Source organism: Erythrolamprus reginae, chromosome 6 (genome assembly GCF_031021105.1).
Source record: "Erythrolamprus reginae isolate rEryReg1 chromosome 6, rEryReg1.hap1, whole genome shotgun sequence".
NCBI classification, from domain to species: domain Eukaryota; kingdom Metazoa; phylum Chordata; class Lepidosauria; order Squamata; family Dipsadidae; genus Erythrolamprus; species Erythrolamprus reginae.
The window spans coordinates 42,912,206-42,928,970 of record NC_091955.1 but is presented as its reverse complement, the minus strand read 5'-3'; the positions used below and the strand labels follow the sequence as shown (position 1 = coordinate 42,928,970).

Below are 16,765 nucleotides of genomic sequence, written 5' to 3'. Positions count from 1 at the left end.
AGCCTCCCGAACGCCGGTTCGTAACTCGAACAAAGTTCGTAAGAAGAGGCAAAATTTTGCTGAACCCCGGTTGCTGGCAAGCCCCCCAGGCCGGCTGTCACCTTTTAAAACAGCCACGCCGCTTCCCAGCAGTCGCCGAAAGCCGGTTTTTTGCGGGGGGGGGGGGGGGTTTGGTTGGACGGATTAATTGACTTTACATTGTTTCCTATGGGAAACAATGTTTCGTCTTACGAACCTTTCGTCTTACGAACCTCCTCCTTGCACCAATTAAGTTCGTATCATGAGGTATTACTGTACTTATAACAAACATGTTAGAGATTTTTAACAATATAATCTTAGATGGTAAAATTTGTAAAACATGGTCAGAAGCCCTAATAACCTTAATACACAAACCTGATACAGAAAAAGAAAAAATACAAAATTACAGACTAATTTCATTACTGAATGTGGATTATAAAATTTTTGCTTCAATTTTTGCTTACAGATTAAAAAATATCATGATTGGAATAATACACGAAGATCAAAACGTTTTTTTCCCAAATAGACAGATTAAAAATAACTTGAGGACAATCATAAATACATTAGAATATTATGAACAACATCCAGAAAAGCAAATGGCACTAATATTTTTAGACGCAAAAAAAGCATTTGACAATGTTGACTGGACTTTTATAAAATTACAACTTAATAAAATGAATTTTGGAACTAAATTTTTCAACATAATTGATGCTATATATTCTACCCAAACAGCCAAAATTATTTTTAATAATGACCAAACAGAAAGGTTTGAGATACAAAGAGGAGTTAGACAAGGCTGCCCTATTTCCCCATTATTATTTATCTTAACACTAGAAACTTTATTGACAAAGGTAAGAAAAGACAAAAATATTAAAGGCTTAGAAATTAAAAAAGAAACATAAAGAGCTGATAGATAAATTAGTGAAGATTGGACTTAATCCCTGGATAGTTCAATGGATTTGCAGCTGGCTGAAGCGTAGACATCAGAGAGTTATTGTTAACGGCGAGTATTCTGAGCAGAGTCAGGTTACAAGCGGTGTGCCACAAGAGTCTGTTCAGGGTCCTATTCTTTTTAATATGTTTGTGAGTGACATAGGGGAAGGTTTGGTAGGGAAGGTTTGCCTATTTGCCGATGACTCTAAAGTGTGCAATAGGGTTGATATTCCTGGAGGGGTCTGTAATATGGTAAATGATTTAGCTTTACTAGATAAATGGTCAAAGCAATGGAAACTGCAGTTTAATGTTTCCAAATGTAAAATAATGCACTTGGGGAAAAGGAATCCTCAATCTGAGTATTGTATTGGCAGTTCTGTGTTAGCAAATACTTCAGAAGAAAAGGATTTAGGGGTAGTGATTTCTGACAGTCTCAAAATGGGTGAACAGTGCAGACAGGCGGTAGGGAAAGCAAGTAGGATGCTTGGCTGCATAGCTAGAGGTATAACAAGCAGGAAGAGGGAGATTATGATCCCGCTATATAGAATGCTGGTGAGACCACATTTGGAATACTGTGTTCAGTTCTGGAGACCTCACCTACAAAAAGATATTGACAAAATTGAACGGGTCCAAAGACGGGCTACAAGAATGGTGGAAAGTCTTAAGCATAAAACGTATCAAGAAAGACTTAATGAACTCAATCTGTATAGTCTGGAGGACAGAAGGAAAAGGGGGGACATGATCGAAACATTTAAATATATTAAAGGGTTAAATAAGGTCCAGGAGGGAAGTGTTTTTAATAGGAAAGTGAACACAAGAACAAGGGGACATAATCTGAAGTTAGTTGGGGAAAAGATCAAAAGCAACATGAGAAAATATTATTTTACTGAAAGAGTAGTAGATCCTTGGAACAAACTTCCAGCAGACGTGGTAGCTAAATCCACAGTAACTGAATTTAAACATGCCTGGGATAAACACATATCCATCCTAAGATAAAATACAGAAAATAGTATAAGGGCAGACTAGATGGACCAGGAGGTCTTTTTCTGCCGTCAGACTTCTATGTTTCTATGTTTCTATATATAAATTACAAGCCTTTGCGGATGACATTGTCTTCATATTAGAAGATCCAATAATTTCTATTTCAAAGTTAATAGACTCTTTAGAAGAATATGGGAAAATAGCTGGCTTGAGAATCAATAAAAATAAGACACAAATATTAACTAAAAATATGACAGATTTTATTATTATTTATTATTTATTGGATTTGTATGCCAATAAAGATAAAGCAATTAGAAATAAAATCAAACAACCAAGAAAATAAAATATTTAGGTATTTGGATATCAGCAAAATCCATGTCATTAAAAGAAGATAATTATAATAAATTGTTAAAGCAAATTAAAAATGACTTAGTAACTTGGAATAACCTGCAATTATCATTGTTAGGTAGAATTTCTACAATTAAAATGAATATTCTACCCAAAGTTCTGTTTTTATTTCAAGTAATTCTGATAAACCCATGAAAATAATGTTTTAAAGAATTAATGAGAATAACAAAAAAAATTCATATGGCAAGATAAAAAACCTAGAATAAAGCAGTGTGCATTAGAAGATATAAAAGAGGAGGCCTAGCCTTCCTGAACTGGAAGCTGTACTATCAAGCTGCATCCTTAACTTGGATTAAAGAGTGGCTTACCCTACAAAACAGAAGATTATTAAATCTAGAAGGTCACGACTTAATGTTGGGCTGGCATGCTTTTGTAGGGTATGAAAAATATAGAACACATTCCTACTTTAAGAGACATATACAGTGGTACCTCAAGATACGAACCCCTCGTCTTACGAACAATTCGTGATACGAACCCGGGGTTCAAAAAAATTTTGCCTCTTCTTACGAACTTTTTTCGAGTTACGAACCGACGTTTGGAGACTGCTGGGAAGACGCGTGGCTGTTTTAAAAGGTGACAGCCGGGCGGCGGGGCTTCCCAGAAGCCTCCCGAACGCCGGTTCGTAACTCGAACAAAGTTCATAAGAAGAGGCAAAATTTTGCTGAACCCCGGGTTCGGTTCGGGAGGTTGCTGGGAAGCCCCCCAGGCCGGCTGCGACCTTTTAAAACAGCCGCGCCGCTTCCCAGTTGTCTCCTGAAGCCGAACGCTAAAGCCGAACTTCCGCGTTCGGCTTCGGGAGACAGCTGGGAAGCGGCGCGGGTGTTTTAAAAGGTCGCAGCCGGCCTGGGGGGCTTGCCAGCACCCCCCCGGGTTCAGGGGGGTGCTGGCAAGCCCCCCAGGCCGGCTGTCACCTTTTAAAACAGCCGCGCAGCTTCCCAGCAGTCGCCGAGAGCCGTTTTTTGCGGGGGGGTTTTGGGTTGCACGGATTAATTGACTTTACATTGTTTCCTATGGGAAACAATGTTTCGTCTTACGAACCTTTCGTCTTACGAACCTCCTCCTTGCACCAATTAAGTTCGTATCATGAGGTATTACTGTAATCAGGAAAGCACTTATAGATGTCTGGATTGATATAAAGAAAGATTATTTTTTAGTTCTGCCAGAATGGATATCTCCCATCGAGGCCATAAGCCACCCAAACCTAATACAAGAGGGTAAGATTTGGAAATACAAGGATATAGTAGATAATCAGTGGAATTTAAAAACAAATCAGGACCTGTTGGAGTCAGGTATTGTTATAGATTGGTGGCAATATGCCCAGATTAAGTCCAGGTTTTACAAAGATAAAATAACATATATTTTTAGAAAAGACAACAATATCTTAGGGAAATTATTAACACCAAACCAAAGAAAATTGATTGGAAAAACATATAAATTTGTAATTAATTGCAAAAATATAGAATGGACAATAAAGGACAACATGATTAGTTGGCATAGAAATTTAAATAAAGAGATAGACTTACCAGTAAATACCTGGGAAAAGGTATGGACATATAATTGGAAAATAACTAAGTCAACTTCAGAAAATCAAATTAAGATGTTTTATAGATGGCACTTGCCGCCAAACAGAATTGCAAAAATTTTTCAAACTAAGTCACCTAATTGTTGGAAATGCAAAATAGAAATAGGTACCTATTATCATACTTGGTGGACATGCCCAAAAGCAAAAGAATATTGGAACCTAATAGAAAAATGTTTAAGAGAAATAACCCAGCAAGAAATCAAGAAAACACCAGAATTTTTCTTACTAGGTATATCAAATAAGAAATATAAAAAAGATATATATTATTTAATAGTTCATATATTAGTAGCAGCTAGGATAGCCTTTGCTAAAAAATGGAAGGAATTTGAGATTCCAAAGGAAACAGACATATTTAAAAAGCTTTAGAATGTGCCCAGCTTGACATGATAATTCTGATTCAAGAAGAATCAGAATTCTATGATGTATGGCAAAAGGTATACATTTGGTGGGAAATAAAGAAAAAGGGATAACCTTGTTGTTATACTACTTTAAATATATCTGAAACTAGTAGTCTTATTGTATTAGATGGTGATTATTTACAATATAAATGTAAATTCCTTTTTTTCTTCTCTTATCTTCTTTATTCTAGTTTAATCTAAGTCATAATTTAAGAATTTCTATATGTTTTTATAAATTTTTAGATGTGTTTTTTCCTTTACTTACTATGTTATAATTGATACTTTTACACACTTTATAGATGTTGTTAAACAAAGATTTTTCCTTTTTTTTCTTCTTTAATACAAAGATGACTTCTATCTTGAACAAAGCGACTGTAGCTCCACTGTGTTATTTATTTATTTTATTTATTACTTAGATTTGTATGCCGCCCCTCTCCGAAGACTCGGGGCGGCTACATGTTATATGTTATGTGTGTCATGTTTGTCTATGCAAATCAATAAAAAATATTTTTTTAAAAAAGAATTCTCTTGAGAAATAATTTTGTCTTGAGTGGAAAAAGGAAAACACTGTATAAAGTTCCTTTTCTGCTCAGATATACTGAAGTCAACTATGTTTTATTCAAAACACATATAAATATTGCTTTAAGTTAATTATTCATTTTGCTTAAGAACTTCCATTGTTAAAACCCTTCAAATAAAATCAAACCTATGTAACTAGTGATCAAAATGAATATGAAAATGCACTTCAAAGGATATAGAATTGTCAGAGGAATTAACTTATTAGCTTCTAGATCATTTTATGCATTCTACATAAGGAGTACAAGGATTTTGGGCATTTTGATTATACAACTGCAATGTAAACATGTATACTATATAATTCATTCATACATTTATAAATTAAAATATTGCAACTCTTACAAATAAAATAAAACGACATTAACCAATATATTTTGCATGTCAAAAAGTCATAATCTTTGGATCACATGTATGGACATATGTATGTATGTATGTACATATATGTATAAATTAATTTTAGCCACACTAGATGCTGTTCTAGGAACTCCTTCCAGAGCATGATACCATAGTTTTTCAAGACTGAAGGTTGCCAATAATAGTGTGTATACACTTTTAAAAGGTCAACATCAGTATAATAACATATATAACTTGGATACAAATAGGATTCTCAATTAACATTTAGCACATATTTACTAAAATGGCAGATAACACTGCAAGGAACTACTGCTCTCCATCCTAATACTTACTCTCAATTCGCATATTCTCAGCTATTCCAGAGCCTCTCATTCTCAGGTAAGTGAATCCCAACATCAGAAAGAACAAACATGCAGCAGTTAAGAGGAACATCGACAAATAATGAGCACTGAAACTTCCTGTTGTGGATATTTCTTCTCTCTTAAACTGCTGCAATAGATCCTCTTCAGGTTCCGAAAGCTTTGGGTTGTAAGAATTTTTCAAATATGTATGATTGGAACCTGTATGATTGGAATGATTGATTCTAGTGGATGCTGAGCTTCTAGCACCAGAAGCCAGGCTGCTAGTAGCACTGTAAATGCTTGGTTCAATATTGTAGCCCCCGATTGCATCAGGGAGAATATGATTGTTGGCTGGTTTCCGACTACTGCTTAAGGGATCAGTTATTTTGCTATCATCTATGTCAGGTAACAATGGCGGCAATAACAGTTGATGGGCTTTCTTGGAAAAACTGCCGCGGTAACGGGGGCTAAGTGGATTCGAGCCCAGATAATCGCCATCTCTTCTGGCTGATAGTATTTCTTCTTCCTCCTCGTCGTCGTCCTCTCGCCTGTCCGCTCTTTCGGCGTTTTTACTGCCGCCGGCGGACCTGACATCCCCCGCCAAACCACCGCCAACCACAGAGCCTTGCCCTTGACCCGCCTCCAGCAAGCCATCGCCGGCTGCAACACCTCTGCGGACGGAGAAGAGGCTGGCCGATTTACAAAAATTCTTCCTGCAGGCATAGTAGCGAGTAAGGGACTGCTCCTTTAGCCCCTGCTGGGTAGCCGCGACTTCGTCCTCTTCCTCCGAGTCTGAATACTTGTCCCTCATATTTGCGCTGCCGGGGGTGAGCAGCCTGTTCCCGTTCACTGCTCGGCTCTTGCATCGCTCCCTCCTCGGCTCGGCCTCTTCTTTCTGGGCGTCTTCCTCGTCTCCGGTCGCTTTCCCGCCCTCCGTCTGCTCCCAAGTCCCCGCCGTGACCGTCGCCCCTCTAGCCATCGCTCCCCACCAGGCATTGGGCTTCCTACGAGCCGGCGCCTCTCCTAAGGCACTATGATTGAGACAGGCGGCGACCGACGCGTCTGCAGGCCTCGGGTCCCGACGTGAGGTTGAACCCCGTCCCCTCCGGCTGACAACGGCGCCAATTTGGCCCCTGGGACTGGCCTCCACATCCGATTCGTCAGAACTAAAGCCCAGTAGGACTTTGCCGCTGCCGCCGAAAGGACTCGCGCGGGCCCGGACGCCACCCTCGCCAATTACTCCAGACAAAGACGAGAAGTCGGGGCTACCCAACCGAGCTCCCAAGCCGCCGCCGCCTCCCCCCGGTGTATTGTTGTTACTGTTCCGGGTCTTGTTGGCGCCGCGGGCCCCAGATGTCCGCTCTTCCTCTCGCAGCTTCTTTAGTTTTTTTATGTAGACTGGCCTGGTGCTCTCCGTCACTGGTCCCGGTGAGAAACCGAGTCGCTTCAGTTCAGAGAAAAGCTCCTCATCGGTGAGCTGCGCGGCAGTGGCCGCCGCCATTTTGCTCCTCCAATACCCGCCGTGGCTGCTTCCTACCCACGCGCCGAGGTCTTGTCCCCGCCCAGGGGATATAGTCTTAATAGTTCTCCGACTAGAATTCTGGCTCCACTACAGCAGTTGGCAATTACCGCCATATTGGGGGCTGCAAATGCATAAGAACAATGTATGAAGAAATGTGGATTGCCCATCGCACAGGATTAAAGCTTTCTCCTCCCAACATAATTAGCGTGATTTTAAATGCATCATAACAGCCATCATAGCTAAATATAACGATAGGATGCTTTGCTTCTTGAATTTTTGATTGACATTCAAATTACTAATAGCGGACATTCAATTTGTTTGAACTGCAGAGTGGGAACTTCGTCATAGTAAAAAAAACATTGCTTCAAAAGTAGTCGAAGAGAAAGTTTTCAATCTATCCATTTTTTACTATTTTTTTAAAAGAAAAGGCAGATTTCCTCATTTTTCATTCGCCATGCATATTTTGTTATCTACTGAAGCCACGTAGTAATAGCTGCCGGAACCTTCCATTTTCCATATCTCTTTGATCTCCGCCGGCTGGAACTGACGCGTGCGCACTAGGTCGTGGCCTAGGCCCACCCAAAGCAAGGGGAGGGGAGGAAAAAGTGGCACGGGTTTAGTTATTAATACCGGAGCACACCCTTTCAGGTTCACTTTGCTTTCTTAACGGCTTTCGCACTCCATCGGAACAAATGAAATGGATTGATTCTTTGAATCTAGTGCGTAGTTTATTTGCGACGTTTTAATTCGAACTTCAGGCGTGGCAAATATAAAGGGACAAAGTAAATTTAAATGCTGATCGGAGATTGCTAGGAATTGGAAACCTATGCGAAGAGGGTCCTTTACTTACTGAAATAAGCTCAGCTCGAGTGGCACTTCAAGGGTTGTAATTCCCACCTGATACTAGTTAACAAAGCGAAGAAAAGCAGTTGCACACCCAATTCATGGAGGTTATGAAAGGATGATCTGGGAAACCGATTGTGTAATGGTATTATTAGGCAGGTGGAATCAAAGTGTTCAGCTATGCAATTGTTCCGGCAAAAAAGTTTTGTCAGTGACTATAAATAGAGAATTTCTGCAACCAAATATTCCTAAACACAATCATTTTTCGTTAAAAAAAGGCATACTATTACATCTTGGATCTAATGTCAGATTATAAATGTTTCTCTGTTGCATCAAAAAATTGCAAAAAAGAATATTTTTCTGGACAATGAAGTTTCTGGGTGGTCTTCAGGAATAGTTTCTTGTGGATAATATGGCAATAATTGAGCTGAGGTGATTAGAGCATGAGTGACTACTGAAGGGCTTCTCAATTTAGGATAGAGCACAATTGGTACACTAGATGAAGTTAGGGTTAACCTAGTTTGGAGTCAAAAAATAAAATTGGGTAAAAACAGAATATTTGTGATATAGGATCTCAGACTGACAATGACCTCACCCACTGCTTTTATGTAACTCAAGGGTCTGAAGCTCGCGGCCCACAGGCCAACTATGGCCCTCGGGACAATAGCTTGCGGCCCTCACCTCAATATCAAAGTTTAATGTTAGTGCGGCCTGAGTTTGATACGAATGGCACTTTTCAGTGTTGTGTGTGGAGCTGAATGAACCTACCAATCACGGTGGGGTATATTGCTCTCAAAGGCAGGACATCAGCCGGGCTTATTGCAAACTTCCGCCATTACCCTGTGCTCAGAAGTGGAGGCGAAGACGGAAATTGCTACTCAATGGGATAGGAAAAAAAGCAGAAAAGATGCTTTATTGGCTAAACACTGAAACAGTGACACCAAGTGGAATTATACATTACATAGTCCCAAACATGTCTTTTTCAAAACTGCAGTGAAGAGAAAGGTTGGTGATGAGCACAGACAATTTCAGGAAAAGTGAGAAGTGCAATATTTCTTTGCTGAGCACGGGCATCCCAATGTGTCTTATTTGCACAGAGAAAGTTGTGGTGCACAAAGAATACAATTTGAAACATCATTACACAACTAGACATGCTGAGGAATATGCAAAATACCAGGGAGGTGAGAGCAAACTGGGTTGCTAATCTTAAAACATATCTACTGAGGCAACAAGATTTCTTAAAGAAAGCAAGAAAAGGAATAATGCAGCAGTTGAAGCTAGCTACATGGTTAGTGAGATGATTGCTAAAGCAAGACAGCCATTCAAAGAAGGTGAATTTGTTTAAAAAAGTGCATATTACAGGCTGCAAGTATTGTCTGTCCAGAAAAGAAAGGTCAGTTTAGCAACATCAGCCTTTCTGCCAACACCGTAGCAGAGCGCTTTTCTGACCTGTCAAGTGACATTTATGATCAACTGTGTGAGAAAGCAAAATGTTTCAGTGTATACTCAGTCGCTCTTGATGAGACCACAGACATCACCGACACTGCACAGCTCGTGTCCGTGGTGTTGATGACAATTTTGAAGTCATAGAGGAGTTGCTTACAGTGATTGCAATGCATGGCATGGCCAGACCACTGCTCAGGAGATATTTCACCAACTGTGTGATGCCATTGAGAATGCCAGTTTGCCTTGGAGGAGGTTTGTTGGAATAACAACTGATGGAACGCCATCAATGACAGGAAGGAAAAATGAACTGGTGGCACTTGTTCAAAAAAAAACCTGGAAGAGGAAGGTGTGGAGAAGGCCCTTGCTCTGCACTGCATTATCCATCAGCAGGCCCTTTGCAGCAAATGCCCAGTTTGACAATGTGATGTCTTTCATTGTGAAATGCATCAACCAAATCAGATCCAGGGGCTTAAAGCACAGATTTGCAGACTTCAAGACACACAGAGCCACATTTCAAATTTTTGTGCACCCCTTCTCCTTTGATGTGCAAGATGCCCCTCCTGTGCTTCAAATGGAGCTTATTGACTGCAGTGCAACTCTGAACTCAAAGCCAAGTTCAGGGAGGTGAGTGGAAAAGCAGACAAGCTTGGGCAATTTTTGAGAGAATTGCTCCCCAGCTTCCCTGAGCTTTCCCGAATGTTCAAGCAGACCATGTGCCTTTTTGGGAGCACATACTTGTGCGGAAAGCTCTTATCTACCTTGAACTTCAATAAATTCCAAGTACAGGTCCAGACTTACTGATGAGCATTTTCAAGCCCTACTGAGGGTCTCAACTGCTTCCTCCCTTAAGCCAAATGTGGCTTGGCTATGCAAGAGTTTATGTTCAATGTTTCATTCATGTTCAGAAAGTTAAATGTTAAAGAACTGTTAATACAGACATTTGAATCTGAATAGTAATAATTACATTTCTCTAGTCAGCAACTATATGTGGTTTCTTCAGTCTTCTATCTCTGCTGTATTATTATTATTATTATTATTATTATCATCATCATCATTTTCATTTTATTTATTTATTACTGATTTATTTTTTTTCTTATGAATTTGTTAATTTATTTTTATTTTTTAACACAAAATAAGATGAAAAAATAAAGACATTTGATAACATTGGAATGTTTTTGTAAGAGTTTTTCTTGTGGAAAACCTGATGTGGACCAGCCTCTACCTCTAGCGGCCCCCGGGTAAATTGAGTTTGAGACCCCCCCCCCCCCCGATGCAACTGTTGAATAAGAGGAGAGATTACATCCTGCAACACAAAGGAAAGGCATAGAGAGCAACCTCTTCCCCTTCAACCAACCGCTGAAAACAGTCCTAGGGAAGAGAACCACTATAAAATGGTACCAATAAAGGGAGAAAATGATACCCAAAATTTGAACTGCACAGAACCTACCCAACATACCACAGCTGACAGATTCAGAACCTGCAGAATGATCCATAAGGATGAATGTGCAACCTACATGCCATCTCCAATAAATGAAAAATAATGCCTCAGTGGCATTGTCACTAGATAGTAATTATGATGCACTAGCAACTAGGATTAGTGTTCTGTGACACAGGTGATTGAAAGAAAATTCTTTTTAACCATCATACACTGCAGTGCTAGCTCTTGCAGTGATTATATTTATTAATGCCACAACTCAGATGCTGCTATGCTGTTGTTGTAAACATTGTAACGTGTGGGTTGTGTAGGTTAGAAATTAATTGTTATGTGAAGTTTTTGAATTTTAAAAATATATTTTATGTTGGGGTTCTCCGAGACATGACAATTATTTCAAGGAGACTTAAAAAGGACTGTGCTAGAAGCTCTGGGGTATTGGTTAGCATACTTTAGCATCTGTTCCTTTCCTTCAGTTGGCAGACGTTGCTGTGAAAAAAAAGTTGCTGTTGTATGTAAAATGGAAGCCTGCAGTGTATTCATTCTGTATCTGAAGCAAGGGGAAAGGTGAGGAATGTAGTCATAGTATTGTGATAGCCAATAAATCATGGGCTCATCGTTGACTCAAAAATTAAAAATTAATGCAGTGTTTCTCAACGTTGTAAAATTTGATATATAGACTTGGGCTTCCAAGATACCCAGTCAGCACTGGTGACTGGGAAATTCTGGAAATTAATTATTATATAGTAAAGAATATTTTTAAAGAAATATATCTAGCTGCCCTGAGTCTGCTGGAGAAGGGCAACCTAGAAATCCAATGAATGAATGAATAAACCTTGATTCTTAGCTTAATGGATACTTTGATCCATTTCTAATTTGCCATCTGTTAGCAAACGCCTTAAACAGCAATGTCTGAGAATAGGGCTTTTTGGAGGAAACCAATTATCCAGAACTAGGAATGATGAAACATTGGGCAGGACATAATTTAATTGTTCCTTAATAAATATTCTTTTCTCAATAAATATTTAATCAACCATACTCTTGAATGACGGAAGCCCTAATGTTCAAGTTGCCTTGTTCATTTTCTTGCCTCTGAATCCTATACTGTCCTTCGACATTTTTCAGAAGTAAAAGGAAACATTAATAAATCTCTGATGTTTGTAGCCAGCCTGCTTAAACTAAATAAAGTGAGCAGAAAGATATGCACTTAACAGCTCTACTTTGGTAAGCTGTGACAAGAGGTAGAACTTTTTCAGTCCCTTCCCTCTGAATTATTTATTTTTAATTATTTGTATCCTGCTTTACATAGTAATAATTACAAACTATCAAATGCAACCAATAATATCACAAATAACAAATACAATTCTGACAGAGCTAATAATGGTTTGGGAGAGGGAAAAGAAATGTATGAGTCTATCTAAGCAGGCTATTGCAATAGTCCTTGTTTGCCTTCATCCCACTTAATATGGTATTATTTTATAGTACTGTATAGCATAATTGTGAGTCACATTCAGTATCATATCTGGAGGATGAATATAAATTTCTCTTACGCTTTTATCTAGAAAGTCCTATCTATCAAAGCTGAAAGCTAAAACCTTTTCCATTATCTTATACAATTGATTTGCAATCAATGAAACTCATTAAATGTCTTGGTCTAGAGGAAATGTTTTGTTAAATAGGCCAAAGAAAGAGCCAAACTACATACTCTCTTTAAAGGAAGCCTGAAAACAAATACTGTACTGTACATTAAGGCAAGCCAAGACTTTTGTATCATTTTTAAGAGCTTAAAATTAGTAAAAGAAGGAAAGTATTCAATCACAGATTTGTTTGGCACCAGTTCATTCTCCCTTAAATCTAGTTAGCAAAGAGATGCTTTATAACAAGTTTGAACAAGGTATAATTTTAACAAAAGTACGATACTTAACATGAGGAAACTTTAATGAGTTTAAATACTCGTTTACATAAATACATATTTCAGGATGAAGACATTTTCAGCTTTCAGTTTGCTCAGAGCTAAGTAATTTTATATACATTCAACCAAGTATCTATATTTTTATGTTCTATCCTTTAGCTAAACGTTATGATACAAGTAGTATTTGCTGCATCATGGTGGACCTCAATTCCTTATAAAAAGGTGAAAATTCTGATGGCATACATGCACTTTATATCCCTGAGATTTTGGTCCCGTTAATTGTTAACACCCATCTTTAGAGTTTTCCCCAATTTTGACATTAATCACCTTTTACTGAGAACTTCTCCAGAACCACTGATCATAGATTATATTTGTTAGAAGCTGTTTCTTAGCTGATGATCATTAATAAAGGGAATATCAGAATGCCTATTGGGCATTATCAGTTCTCATTATCAATTCTTATTTAAATCTTATTAATTTTAACTGTTTTCATACTTAGCTTTTTTACCATTTTGTAACCCACCCAAAGTCACTTTATTGGCACAATGAGTAGCATACAAATTGTATAAATAATAGTTAATAAGTAATTCAGTGACACAATTGTGATGAACAGTAGAAGAACTGAATAGGATTCTGGAGTCTTTGCAAATATCTATTTGATAAAATAGCAAGATATTTTATAAAAATATCTATTTTATAAAATGGCAAGAAAATTATTTGGTTCTAACAAATACAGTAGGATAGTGTAAATTACAGGTATTGATCTAGTTAATAAAAGTTGGAAATATTTGTATAAAGTTACAAGCAGTATAATATTCAAAGTGTAATTGCTGTCACTACCACCAATCTGAGTCCTAAGATCAGCTGGGGTGACTTGCTTTCAATTCCTCAGTGCAATGTTTTAGGAGAAGCAGCCCAACTATGATATTGTTTGTAAAAGATGTGCTAAAAGTATGTTTTTTCACCTAAGCTCTTGAAGCATAATTGCCAGAAACAAACTGCACATTAAAAAGAGGATTCTTGTTGTGTTATAACATTGATAACTTTATTTTGGCTTTTTTATTTAGCTTGTGATGATGTTCATCCATCATATTTGAAGAGGACCTTGACATCTAACATGTTGTGGGTCCACGATGTATCTGCAGGTGGCTAGTAAGGCTTATAAGGGCACAAAATGTTCTGCCATATGTTGGGCAGACGTATGGGCACCATTGTTGCAGCATTTGCAGCTCTGGCTTTGCAACTTTAGCTTGTAAAATAAGATTGTTGTTCTGCAATACATTATAGGCACCTTCAGGATATAAGAAAATTATGGGAATTATGAAAATTGGTTATAAAAATGGACTATATATTAGTGGCAAGCTTTAGAATCACAAGTGTTTGAGGATTACAGTTGTTAATATATTCCCAAATCCTATATAAGTAGTATTTTATATACCAAGAACCATTTCAAACTGACAGTTATACTAGGAATAAAAATAATAGCTTATAACTACTCATTCATATTAGCAAGCAAAATATAAAAGCTACAAGCCTAAACAAGTAGAATAGATCCCGTCACAACAGAAATCACTTTAAAATTTGCATAAATATGCACAATATCATATCCTAAATAACAGACTAACATATAAAAATTGTTAGTAAATTGAACATGTGCAGGTTACACTGATAGCAGATACTCTAAGCTCTTGGATTTATTTGGTATTTAAAATAATAAAAATAATAATAATAATTTATTAGATTTGTATGCCGCCCCTCTCCGAAGACTCGGGGTGGCTCACAACAATGATAAAAAACAATATTATAGCGAAACAAATCTAATATTCAAAAAGAAGCATATAAAAACCCTATCGTATTTAAAACCAAACAACACATACATACCAAACATAAAATATAAGAAGCCTGGGGGAAAGGTGTCTCAACTCCCCCATGCCTGGCGGTTTCATGTAGATATTGAATAGCAGGGGGGAGAGGACCGACCCCTGAGGCACCCCACAAAGGAGAGACCGAGAGGTCGACCTCTGACCCCCCACTAACATCGATTGCGACCGACCGGAGAGATAGGAGGAGAACCACTGGAGAACATTGCCACCCACTCCCAGCCCCTCCAGCCGGCGCAGAAGGATACCATGGTCAATGGTATTGAAAGCCGCTGAGAGGTCAAGAAGCATCAGGACAGAGGACAAGTCCCGGGACCGCCAGAGATCATCCATCAACGCGACCAAAGCAGTTTCCGTGCTGTAGCCAGGCCTGAATCCAGACTGTTGAGCACCTAGATAATTGGCTTCTTCCAAGGACCGCTGGAGTTGGAGCGCCACCACCTCCTCAACAACCTTCCCCACAAAGGGAAGGTTGGAGACTGGACGGTAGTTATTAAGCACGGCTGGGTCCAGGGAAGGATTCTTGAGGAGGGGGCGCACAAGTGCCTCCTTATAAGGAGCCGGAAAGGACCCCCTCCCCAAGGAAGCGTTGACAATCTCCTGGACCCAGCTCTGTGTCACCTCTCGGCTGGCCGAAACCAACCAAGAGGGACACGGATCCAGTAAACAGGTGGCGGAACTCACAGCTCTAATGGCTTTGTCCACTTCATCAGGTGTCACCAAGTCAAACTCCCACCAGACAGATGGAAAGACGTTTAGCCCCAGTCACCTCGACTGACTCATTGTCAGCCGATACTGCTGTGTAATTGGAGTCAAGGTCCGCCTGGATCCGAGCGACTTTATCAGCGAAAAACAAGTTAAATTCCTCAGCACTGCCCTGCAAGGGCTCCCCAACTCCCCCCTGATTTAGAAGGGAGCGGGTCACCCTAAACAGAGCGGCCGGACGGGATTCCTCTGATGCAATCAAGGCGGCATGGTACGCGCATCTTGCTGCCTTGAGCACCACTTTGTAGGTCTTAATAAAAGCTCTTACAAGTGTTCGATCGGATTTGGACTTACTCTTCCTCCTTATGGGTGAGTCATTGAAAAATGTAGGCTGTTCAGCCTCTTAACTATAATCTGAGGGGTCTGCATGCTTCATGAAACATTTAAATTTGAAGATGAGGAATCTATAGGTTCTAATTTTAAAGAAATTGGTATAGGGCGGGGGTAGGCAAAGTTGGCTCTTCTATGACTTAAGGACTTCAACTCCCAGAATTCTTGAGCCAATCATGCTAGCTCAGGAATTCTGGGAGTTGAAGTCCACATGTCATAGAAGAGCCAACTTTGCCTACCCCTGGTATAGGGGAATCTCCAGGCTCAGCATTTGTCAGTGGACTGATCAATGCATATATTGATCAGTTATCAGTGACTCAGCTAAATATATGAATTTGCTGAAAAGTGCTGGAATAGATGAAATTTCCTTCTAAAAGTATTGTTTACTATAAACACCACCTTTGATCCAACTTGGATTCCAATTTGTTGTGAATTCAGGGCGCTGAGTTGTTCAAGCTGGAAATAATAACATTTCCATCTTAAACACTTCTTTTTTGGTTTGGTTGTATCTGCGAGTATGCATAGAATTGGAACTAGAATTTAGGTAATTTCTTCCTTGATTATGTCACGAGAGAGAAGGAATTTTGAAAGCTTTGAATTTGTGTTGTGATGAACAATTTTATATTTGTCAACTGCTGTTACCATTTCAGTAAGGAAATGAACACAAGAAAGAATCATAATTTTAAATCTTAAATTATTTTGGGTGTGATTTAAGCTGGTGGTTATTATTTATTGTTGGAAGTTAAATCTAGTCCATGTCTTATTTGAAATTGAAAGAGAAAGGCAGGCAAAGGAAAAATAAGTTAGAAGCAGGCTACAAAGGTTTCTGTTTATTAGCACAGTGACAACAGCACACTTCCTGGGGGAAGCTGGTAAATTGGGGTTATCTTTTATAGTTTATTGATGTGAATGTAATTTCTTTGATTGTTGTGAGTCATCTAGAGGTGTTGAGAATCAGGTGGCATACAAGTTTAATAAATTTTGTATTAGAATTAATTATGACTTTAAAAATACTGTAAATTCTCTCATGCAATTTTCTATTTA

The 16,765-nt window shown here is 38.8% G+C and overlaps 1 protein-coding gene across 2 annotated transcripts in view; it reads right to left on the bottom strand.

Annotated features, from left to right (window-relative positions):
- The window catches only part of LEMD3 (LEM domain containing 3), a 96,456-nt gene extending 88,808 nt beyond the window's left edge, over nucleotides 1–7,648 (bottom strand). Inside the window, exons 1-2 of one of the 2 annotated variants that reach the window (XM_070755626.1) lie at nucleotides 7,588–7,648; nucleotides 5,583–7,234 (exon numbers count right to left, since the gene is read on the bottom strand). In XM_070755626.1, the coding sequence (XP_070611727.1) occupies nucleotides 5,583–7,092 (1,510 nt within the window). In that variant the 5' untranslated portion in view covers nucleotides 7,093–7,234; nucleotides 7,588–7,648. Of the gene's footprint in view, nucleotides 1–5,582 lie in introns of both variants that reach the window. The other variant, XM_070755625.1, reaches the window with a different exon arrangement.
- Nucleotides 7,649–16,765: the final 9,117 nt, after the last annotated feature.